This window comes from Sinocyclocheilus grahami, unplaced genomic scaffold, assembly GCF_001515645.1.
Source record: "Sinocyclocheilus grahami isolate Dianchi unplaced genomic scaffold, SAMN03320097.WGS_v1.1 scaffold526.1, whole genome shotgun sequence".
Classification (NCBI taxonomy): Eukaryota; Metazoa; Chordata; class Actinopteri; order Cypriniformes; family Cyprinidae; genus Sinocyclocheilus; species Sinocyclocheilus grahami.
Window position 1 is genome coordinate 604,637 of NW_015505705.1, and position 11,237 is coordinate 615,873.

The 11,237-nt window shown below is 35.7% G+C and overlaps 2 protein-coding genes across 2 annotated transcripts in view; both read right to left on the reverse strand.

Annotated features, from left to right (window-relative positions):
- Positions 1 to 930: 930 nt before the first annotated feature.
- Positions 931 to 8,218, reverse strand: LOC107555125 (zinc-binding protein A33-like). Its single transcript, XM_016237825.1, has 7 exons — positions 8,181 to 8,218; positions 7,931 to 7,976; positions 6,106 to 6,201; positions 5,749 to 5,973; positions 4,901 to 4,923; positions 4,663 to 4,778; positions 931 to 4,328 (listed from the first exon to the last, which is right to left on the reverse strand). The coding sequence occupies exons 1-7, from the start codon at positions 8,216 to 8,218 to the stop codon at positions 3,799 to 3,801; spliced, it is 1,074 nt and encodes a 357-aa protein (XP_016093311.1). The 3' UTR covers positions 931 to 3,798.
- A 1,092-nt stretch (positions 8,219 to 9,310) lies between these two features.
- LOC107555183 (FRAS1-related extracellular matrix protein 2-like) overlaps positions 9,311 to 11,237 on the reverse strand; it is a 57,930-nt gene continuing 56,003 nt past the window's right edge. The window contains exons 24-25 of the mRNA XM_016237900.1: positions 10,360 to 10,506; positions 9,311 to 10,224 (exon numbers count right to left, since the gene is read on the reverse strand). Coding sequence (XP_016093386.1) covers positions 9,718 to 10,224; positions 10,360 to 10,506 — 654 coding nt within the window. The 3' untranslated portion in view covers positions 9,311 to 9,717. The remainder of the gene's footprint in view (positions 10,225 to 10,359; positions 10,507 to 11,237) is intronic.

Sequence of the window (11,237 nt, forward strand, 5' to 3'; positions counted from 1 at the left end):
CATGGAGAGGGAAACGGCCAGTTTAATGCTCCCACAGGGGTAGCTGTTGATGTTAACGGCAACATCATTGTAGCAGACTGGGGCAACAGCAGAATACAGGTAATGAATCCTCTAAACACCCACTTCCTCTTTACAAGTTGAAACTAGTCACTTTAAAAGCACGTTTTAAGACAATTTAAAAAAAATTTCCTCAGGTGTTTGACAGCTCAGGCTCATTCCTCTCCTACATCAACACAAGTGCTGACCCTCTGTATGGGCCGCAGGGCCTCGCTTTAACCTCCGACGGTCACGTTGTGGTGGCCGATTCTGGTAACCACTGCTTCAAAGTCTACCGGTACCTGCAGTAACAGCTCAGGTACTGCCACAAGGTGCCACAAACTCTCCTTCATCTTGGGTTCATCACAGTTTGCATGGTCACATCAGCGAAATCCTCGGCCAAACCAGAGAGGAAGAATCGAATGAACAAAATGCACTTTTCTTTAATCTTCTGCTGATTTTCATGTTCCCAAACAAAGAACTGCTTCTCTACTAAACCAGGAATGTTGATTGTAAATAACAGAAACCATATCAATAAGCACAGATTCTTATTAGAAATCATGTAAGTTGTGTATAAATAAAAAAAAATATATATATAGCAAAACATTTTGTTAATCGCTGTCTTAAACCCTTGCAGAAAAGTCCATTATTTCCAAACTTCCTCTCCTGTTTCACAGTGGTTGAGCTTCCCATGACTGCAACAGTTGTGCATTGTAATAGTTACATTCTGCATTTGTAAATATACAAATTTGTTTACATATGAACATATTTAGTGTATGTAACATGTAAATGACACTGGCTTCTTGTATTGTCCTATGACAGCATTTGGTACTGAGATTTCACTATATCTGAGCTATTCGGTGAGCACTTTCAGTTAACTGGGTGTTCAAATCATTCAGATCGAACATCTGAGCTGATCATCCCTCACAGATATCAACAGCACAGGAAGTGATGCTAAAAAAAAAAAAATCTAACCACTAAACAAAAGGAGCCAAAAAGGACATATTTTTTCCATTCCAAATTATTTATTTTTCTAAAGCACAAGGCTACTTTACATGTTGAAAAATCCAACTGAACGAGGAAATAGAAATATAATCAAACCCAAGTATTTCACATAAATTGCCTCTGATTTTTAATGTTCTCTAAAGATGATCAGCTATGAGGACTTATATCTCTTCTCTGTAAACAATCATACAGGTGTGTTGTTCACAGTGTAGCAACCAACTGTCGTCTTCAGTCATTATTATAGTTTATGCTTCATTTGTGTTTATTTAATGTTTTGTACACATTTTCCCGAATAATTCATTTTGAGATTGTCCATCACCAGCGAATGATTTCAAAAATCACTTCCCTTTAATTTTGTGGAGTTTTGTCTCTTTGATAGACATGTAACACCACGTCTCCTTCATAGGCTACTCTCTGTGATACTGTGCAAGGTGGCTCACAGTTGAAACGGTGAAAGTATATCTTAATATCTGTGCAAAGAACATTTTTGCATGTTAATGATTTTACTAGCATTGGCATATGGTTTCTGCAGCAGCGAGATACCTGTAATGATTTGCTATTGCCAGGCTGGAAATTAAAAATTATGGAATAACCAAAAACAAATATTCTATACTGTATATTGATTCATAATATATGTGAATTGCAAGTTGCTTCCATCGCGATAAAGGTCCGTTCACAATAAGAATGATAACTTTATAACAATAACATTGCTAAAAAGTTGCTGTCAAATTTACCGTTTTCTTAAGCAAAATTCAGTGTTATTTAAATTTAGAATCCACAAAACCAGGAATTTTGCACAAGAGCCAAAGAAATCCACACTCAAGATTTCATAAATACAAGTTGGTCCGTCCGTCAGAAAGCTGCTTGTTTTGAAAGTGTGAACTGTGCTTCATGGATCACTATTGATAATAGACATTGGACATTCCCCCCCGCAAAATTTCACTAACGTCAAAGCAATAGCTTTGGAATCACTTTGAGAGCGATTTTCCCATTAATAAAAGCACTGACCTCAAATCATGTTTAGAATAAACAATGTTCGTTGGTCCGTTTTTATAGTCTATGGTATAAACGCCAACATCGTTTTCATTCTTATTGTGAATGGACCTTAACTCCATCCAATGCATGATCTAGTGCTTCATCAGTTTAAAAACAAAGATCTTGTATAATATGAAGAATCAACCGTATGCTCATTCTACTGGTCAATTACTGCAGTTTGAAATAAAACTGTAAATACAAGTCACTTGAAAATTACATTTAGCCTTTTTTAATCCAAAAGATTCACTTCTAAAAATGTTATACACTGTGGATTTTTATATTTTTTTTAATGGAACTTGTCAAACATGAAATACTGAGAATAAAATCATTGTAGTTTTTTTATTTTTAAATGGACTATTAATGCAGAGAAAAACATTTAACACATATCGCAGTGGTTTTTAACAAGTCACCCAAAAGAAAAATGTACTTGTGGTGCCATCCAGCAGTTAGGCTCAAAGATGATGTAACAGTTCTCTTAAATTAGTGATTGAAAGGAATCCAAAAATATTACACGTACAAAAAGTCAATGTGTTCAAGTTGAACTAATTTCTTATGAAAAAATAACTGATTATTAATAAAGTACTATAAATGTTAACTGAAACTTAATAGCTGGGCAACACAAAGTGTTGGGAGAGCATGTTCATGGTCCGGTGTTTCCTTGGTCCTTTCTCAGCTCAAAAGACATTTTGTACAAATGACTGCAGTGGTTCTAGTATGTAAACTAGATCTGTAAATACCAACATGAACAACAAATCATCTGACCTCAGTCTAAAGGTGCTGAAATGTCACTTTGTGCTCGTTTCGGAACGAATGGAAACAAAAACGAGCATCTCCAGAATCTCTCTTTATCATCAGCCCGTGAGACAGATTAGACTTTTTCTAGACTATTAAACTTTTTAATATAATGGATTTGAAAATTACATAAAAATTATGCAACATGAATGGCACACAGCTTCAGGATGTACTCCTTTATAAAAATCTCTACATAATTGAATGAACAGAAGGACGCTCCTCACAGCACATCTTATCTACTTTGTCGCCGAAAACTTGCGTACTCGAAGTTGCATAGCACCTATTGCAGTCTGAGCCATTACGAAATGTTCGAACACAGAGCCTTATGTAACACTCTCAATACATTATGGGGTAGTCTGTCTAACAAATACATCCCTAATGGACAAGAAAATAAAGTAAAAAGTAAAAAAATAAAAATAAAAAAGTAAATATATGCCATTTAATGGAATACATAGCAGTTAATAACATTTAAATATATGTTTTCCAAATAATTTGCCGAATTTCTCCACTTTGAAACGTTATCAACCATTAATCAATTTTTTTGACCTGATTCAATCCTTATTTTCACCTCTGCACTGATGTACAAAAGACAACACTGAGGTCAAAGACATAAGACGACACAGAGCAGCTAAAGTCGACGTGTGTAAAAACCTGCAGTGCCGCTCTACCTGAATTTCAGTGGGGCTACATCATAATTCAAGAGCTAGAGAAATTAAATTCACTCTTCAGATTATGGTGTATCAAAGCTCTACGCAACTAGTCAATTCAGATCAACTGAATCCAAAAAGCCCAGCAGAGCTTAAGAACAAACATCCTCCCGACTTCCAGGAGGGAAAATGCCCTGAACTGTTTACTAAAAACACAAAAACAGGAGCATTTATCATTATTTGTTTTCTCTGTTGCAAACTGCACATACGCATCGCTTCGTTTTCAGTAGAAATGACATATTTGTAGTCGGCTGCCCGGGTCGTTTTTCCCTGGACTGAAGAAGGGTGAGACGGGCTCATCAAAGTACGTGACAAAGTTGTAGATTCGTTTCATAGTGACGGCATCGAAGAAAGTAACGTGCCCCCGGTCGTAATCTAAGAAGACACTGACACGAGGAGAGTTCCAATAGTCCGCCACAGGCACGCGCGAGTCTTCCTCGTTGGCATACAGTCGGTCTTGGAGACACAGGCTCCAGTAGCCAGCAGAGGGCGAAAGGTTTACAAAACCTTTGCGGTTGCTGTACTCTGTGGTGACGCCCAGATACCAGACCCCCTTGTCCCGCACGTCCACCTCCCAGTAGTGCTGCCCACTGGAATACTGGGCGGTAGCGAGCACCCCGAAGAAACGGGTGAAACGCTGCGGCATGTCGGGCTCCTGTGAGCGTACGCGGCCCTCCTCCACCTTTGTGTCAAAGTCGCTGATGGCCAATGAGGGGTGAGCGGTGTCTAAATCCAGAGTCAGATTCTGAGGCACTGGAAAACAGGGAAGATCTGGTTAGCCGTTTAGCATGTAACTAAAAACTCACAACAAGAATGTCACAAAAATTAATCACATGACTAGCTGCCACATATCTCACTGATGAGTAAAAATGTGGTCACATTAGCAACATTTCGGCAAAATTTCTTGGGCGAAAAAGGTTCATTGTCAACAGTATAGTGATGTATGAAGCTACTTTCTGTTGGTCAACAAGACAAATTCACATGACTAACCACACAAAATTCCCAATCTCATGGAATTCTACTGGAATTACTGGATTTTGCCTGCAAATACAATGTGGCCACACCTTAATGCACCAACAGAACTTACTTGTGTGTAACACGTGCATCATCTTCTTCCACATGATGAGTTGAAATGGGCCTGTGAACTCTGAGAAATCTGGAGGCGAGTTAGAGGCCTGGACACCGAGGTTTACATGACAGGGGCTATAAGGGGGAAAAAACACATTATGAGAGACAAAACTTAAAAATATACAGATTTTTAGCAGGGCAGATATAGCTCACAAGTTAATAAATTAACTGATTAAAAATAATACAGATTTACATACCTTAAGTATGAATTACTGATACTCTGGAAGGAAAAAAAAGGTAAACATTAATAATAAAGTCACACTGCAAAATATAAACAACAGAGATATAAAGCCACAATTATGAAAAAACAAAAAAAAACAGATTAAAAACACACACGGTGACATGTAATAACTTTTTTATAGAGACTAAATCTTGACAAATAGTCACAGTTATATATATTTATATAGTTAGGATCATTTTTTTTTTATCCAGCTGATAAATGTTAAAACATTGACAGCCAATCAGAATCCAACCGACTTTAGCTCAAGCACTTAAGGTGGCAAAACTTCAGCATGCTTATAATTAACACATCTTTATCATCAGTTGGATGTTACTTTTGTGGGCCTTTACAATAAATAAAGTAATTGTACGAGATCATTCACAGTGGTGTTTTGTTTTTTACTCTAATGTGAAATATAAAAATATAGGTTGTTTAAATGAATAATTCAGATTTCTATTTAATGCTTTCAACCACCAATAAGTGTAGTATGTTTCTCTCCATTTAACACGTTATTTATTTACAAATAATAATAATAATAATAAAATTCATACCATTTTATAATAAAATGCACTACTCATTATTACTCAAAATGCTCATTAATTATATTTAAATAAATTCTGCATATTTTGCACCCAAATCAGTTCAGAAAATGTGGAAAAAGCCTGAAGAATATGGTAACATCTTTGAAATCTTTTTTAATTCCTTGCCATGTTCAAAATTAACTAAATTCTTATTCTGAACAATAAAAAAAATGTAATAAAGAAGATTTTATTTTATAATAGATGAGATGTTTTGGAACGTGACTGGAGGTATGAAGTTCTTCACCTCAAAGTTAGTGCTGTCACTTAGCTGATTTTGAATTTCAGTGATGGCTTTGTCCACTTTGGCTGCCTCGCTCTCCACACGCTTCAGGTTGGCATCGATCAGCCCAATAGTGGCCTCCGCTTCGACCTCCAACCTTTCCAACAGATCATCCTTCTCATCCAACAAAAACTGAACCAGAGCACCGACATCATCTTCGATCTTCTCCTTCAAGGCTTGTTTTTTGAGCTGTTGAGATGTTTGAGAGTCAGCATGAAAGCCTCCTCGTGGATCATAAATCCACAGCAGGTTATATAACCACCAATTTGGAGTCATTTGTATGTATGCAAAGTCAGCGTGGGAACAACTGAGCTTTCATACCTTGACATCAGTTTTGGCCTGCTCGTCTGTGCTCTTTACTCTTACACACATGGACTTCTGCCAGTTCAGCTTGATGAGTCTCAGCTTCAGCTCACTCTGCATATTAAAACAAGAGAGAAATCTTTCAACTTGAAGTATTAAAGCACCAATATTGCGCAAAGTACAATAGAAGAAATGGATCTTGTCAACATATATGGGTCTTATTACTGTAGCAGCACCAACAATGTAACTAAAGAGTTAACAACAGTTTACATAATGAAACGGGACACTAGACTGTGAGGGAGTTTAAGATGGCACACTTCAATAACCTTTGGAATGTGTCGTAGAGTTGCTTTATATTGTGTTTATTCACTAGATTCATTTTTAAAAACATTTTCCTTTTCACTCTACACAAGAATATTCCTTCATTCTGATACTCACCTGCTTTACACTCCATCTAATATTTGAACATGTTAAAACTTGGGCTCTGAGCAAGGAGTATGAAAGTAATCCAAAGGAACAGATCATTCATGCGTGTGAAACGTGTCACACTTTACTGATGTGGAAGTTTCCAGAAAAGGATAAGGATTCTTTGCCCACCAACCACAGTGACTGATGAACCATGAACCATTTACATTTTTCAGTTTTCAAATAAATGAACTAAAATATCAAATAATACACAAGACAATATAAAAACTAAACAGAGTTCCACTTAACTTCCCATTCAGAGTTTTAATTTGGAAACCTAATTTAGGTTAACAACAAATATTTGCCAATATATATTTGGAATTATACAACTAAGAAAATAGTTTAAAAATAAATAAATATAACAATTAAACAATTTAATAACCTAATATAACAATTTAAAATATATATTATATAATTTTTAAATAATATTTTAATAATACAAAATATAAATACCTTGAAAATGTGTTATTTATTGAAAAATGTGTATACAGAGCCCTTTGTTAATTTAGGTTAACTACAAATAATGTATATTTGTATTATGTATATGTATATTATTAACAAATAATAGCCAATATATTTGAAATTACCCAACTATAAAAATAAAAAAATTTTTTTTAACAAAAATTACATTTAAATTGAATACAAAATATTTGAATAATATATTTTAAATTAATTATTTATTACAATGTGTGTGTGTGTGTGTGTATAAAAATACAGCATTTTTATTATTATTTCAATAATATAATATGAATATAGTGAAAAAATATTATTTATTAAAAAAACAAATATACAGAGCTCTACATTCACGATGCACTTTAGATTCGAAGCTAATCAAAATTGCAAATGTTCAAGGTTCATTTCCAGGACTACTCATTTCGGAGATTACAAAAATGAAGAAAACATGAACTCTTCACACACATTGGTGTATCGGAGAAAAAAAATTACAGACCATGGTGCAAAAAGTACCCACATTTTTGGTGTTAATTTGACACACTGTTCAAGACGATAACTCACTGGACATATAATATTTGGTTTGAACTGTTCTGAAAAGAACCTTAAAACTGCAACCACTGCAATAAAACAATGCCTACGAGATACCTCAAGACATTTCCAAGGCTGTCTGGTAAGAAAAAAAACACTTAACGTAAGTGCTAAATGCCACATGTACATAGAGCACCACAGTGACGGACCCCTTGTTCCAGCCCCAAGGTTAGCAATGAATGCCCAAGGTTTCTGGTGTTAACTCGGGCATTTAGACCAAGACAATAGGAAAGAGGACAAGAAGAGAGAAAAAATCGACACCACAAAAGAGTAACATACAGAAAGGCTAAATCAAATCATTTACACAACAGACAAAACCAAGCAATGTTGAACAAACCTTCATGTCTTCAACAACCTCAGGGACAGGAGCAACATCATGGTGTCTAGAAAAAATAATAATAAAATGAAGTATGATGCTTCATTTCGAAGACCATTTTAATCTATAATGCTAAGATGAAGTACACCTGGCTCTAAGACAGAGGTCAAATCATCGAAACCCACTGAGCTGCTTACACAGACAGCATTTTAAGCACATAAACCCAAAAATGATGTCTAGGTAGAAAGACATTCAGGTGACCGAGCCTCACCTGTGGGCTCTGGACATTGTGCCCAAAATCGTGCTCATGTTTAACCTCACAATCCTCTGTGAATATGGAAACAATCCACTGATTTTATTGCATAGCACATTTCTTTTTAAATATTATCAGCCTGATGAGGAATATATTTGTCAGGAGGTGAACTGGATTTGACAATAGGATGCTGGTTTTTCATGGATGCATAAACAGCTTGATGTGTCTAATGACAGTGAAGACAAAAAAATGTGATAGTTGATACACCAATGTCAGAGAAAAGTGAATCTGGTCTGTGAAAAAACTAAAACTGCAATAGACGAACACAAATTTGGAAATTCCTGTCACAAATTTGGAGGGATTTCCGGTCACAGTTTTTCTTATTTTAAAATGACACTTAGTGAGATAAGACTGCAATATTTAATACATACGGCTCTCATGAATACTAATGCTTAAATTATAACCAATAGAAACAGCAGCAACAAGATTAAATTTGACAACATTTGACAGACAATGTAAACTTTGTGACAACAACTATTTGACAGTGTGATGTGAAATGCATATTCAGCATTTCTTCATTAAAATCTTGGCACTTGCTGGTAAAACCAGCATATCTGTAAAACACACTGAGCAATTGAGGAAAAATAATATTCTCCAAAGCCATCACATATTCCGAAATACAGTAGCAAATACTAACACTTGAGATTAATAAAGGTGAAACACACAATACCAGTGTCAGTGTCGTGATCAGTTAATTTGAATGCACCACATGATCCCTAAGAAATGACTTAAACTTACGTTTCCTTTCACAATGTCTTTATAAATGCATCTTTATTACCCATATGGTGTTACCCAGTGTTCAAAGTGACGGGCCCGTCACTTTTATTTTTAGACATTTTTTAAGGAAACTTTCACACACTTTGAATTACCACTTTGACAGAAATGTTCTATTTAAAAAATGTTTTTTAATGTACTTGCAACTAATTAAAGGTTGGAAAAAATGGTCAGAGTAACAACAACAACAACAATAATAATAATAACTACTAAATTAAAAAAAATATATATCATTAATAATATTATTATTATAACATTCTTTCTTGATTGATTGATTATTATTACCACTATTATTCTTATTATTTTCTTTTTGTGATTCAAAAAAATCATTTGGGAATTTAATGAAACTAAAATGGAAGCAAATGAGATCTTGGTTCTGTTAATACATCCACTGGCATAAAATAATTTATTTTACCTTCTTTATTCATCCATTCACTCACTCACCCACCCACTCAGCCCACCAAAAAAATGGGTAGGGCATTATGGGGACCCCTGAGAACTCTGAACACTGGGTAGACCTCAACAATCCATTACTGGACAAGCAAAAAATCAGTTACAACATAAAACATCACTTAAAATGATTTCTTTGGGCTGGTGATGAACTGGGTTGTGAGTTCTCTGTAAGATAAAACCTGTCAGAGGCACTTGTTTAAACCAAAGAAAATTGATCCAATGTATGACAAAGGAGAACAGTACAGTCTCCAAGTAGTTCATTAGTCCTTCAGACCTCTGAGCGGTCACCATTATCAAGGCTACTTCTAACTATAACAGGCTGCAGGCTGGACGAGACTCTTGGGGCCTTTTTCACAGGCGTCCGCCTTGAGCGAACCATCAGTGCCAACACCATAACCACGAGGACGGTGAGAAGCAGTCCCACGATGGCTCCTGCCACAGTCACCACGTCCTCTTCTGCACCTCGTCCACTGAGCTCCCGTGGAGACAGTCTGTCTGCGAACAGCTCCTCCCCAAACACAGAGCGACGACGGCTGCGGTCCAGAGCGATGTGCATGATATTCGTTCCTCGGTTGTTCTCGGGTCCGATCTCCTCCGCCAGTATCGGGACTTCTCTGTTGGACCGTCTGTAGCGTCCTCTGGCCTCCACTGGTACAAGGTCACCTGATGTTATTGAGTGGTACTCTACACTTCGCTTGCCAATGCCACGCTTGGCGTTGTCTTTTGAACGCACAGTGTAGATGGTGTGAATGAACCACTCCCTCCCTACTGCCACCTAGAGACAAGAAGGATAAGAGTGAGCAAGACTGACCTCGTTAATGACAGGAATCCAGTACAGAATGTCACAGATTTGCAGTACGCCTCTGTATATAGTCATTCCATAACTAATGAACCATCCAAAAGATTAGACCTGGAAAAGAGGAGTAGAATCCAGCCTGAATCCGTCAGATCCTGGCTGCTTCACCAGAGAGAGGGCAGAGGGGTCATCTACAGCCAGCAGGGCCTTGAAACCCACGTCCCCAAAACTCTTGGCCTGAGTCTCTGGCTGAGCTTTGTCCTAGAGGATAGGTGGAGTCATGGGACTTTATTATTATTATTATTATTATTATTATATTAACATACAATTTATTTAAATAATGTATAATTTATTATAAAATAAAATAGAAAAATATTATGTGCTTGCATTTTATTTTAAAGACTTATATACAGTGTTATTTTAGTATTACTTATATAATATTATAGTTTTATATACTATTTAATATTTTGAATTAGCATTTAGTAATTTTGTTGTTTTTGACATTTTTATTAGTGTGTCTTTTTATATTTCTATTTACACTGAACAAAATTATAAACGCAGCACTTTTGTTTTTGCCCCCATTTGTCATGAGCTGAACTCAAAGATCTAAGACTTTTTCTATGTACACAAAAGGCCTATTTCTCTCAAATAATGTTCACAAATCTGTGTTTATCTCGGCAAAGGAGAAGTGCTCACTAACACAGATTTAGACAGATTTGTGAACAATATTTGAGAGAAATAGGCCTTTTGTGTACATAGAAAAAGTCTTAGATCTTTGAGTTCAGCTCATGAAGAATGGGGGCAAAAACAAGTGTTGCGTTTATAATTTTGTTCAGTGTAGCTTTAATTTATATTTATTTCAGTTTTAATTTTAGTACTTCAACTTCAACTAATTTTAGTTTCAGTTAGTTGCCAACATTTCAAATTTTCTAATTCAATTTATATATAAATATATATTACTGTATATATATATATATATATATATATACAGT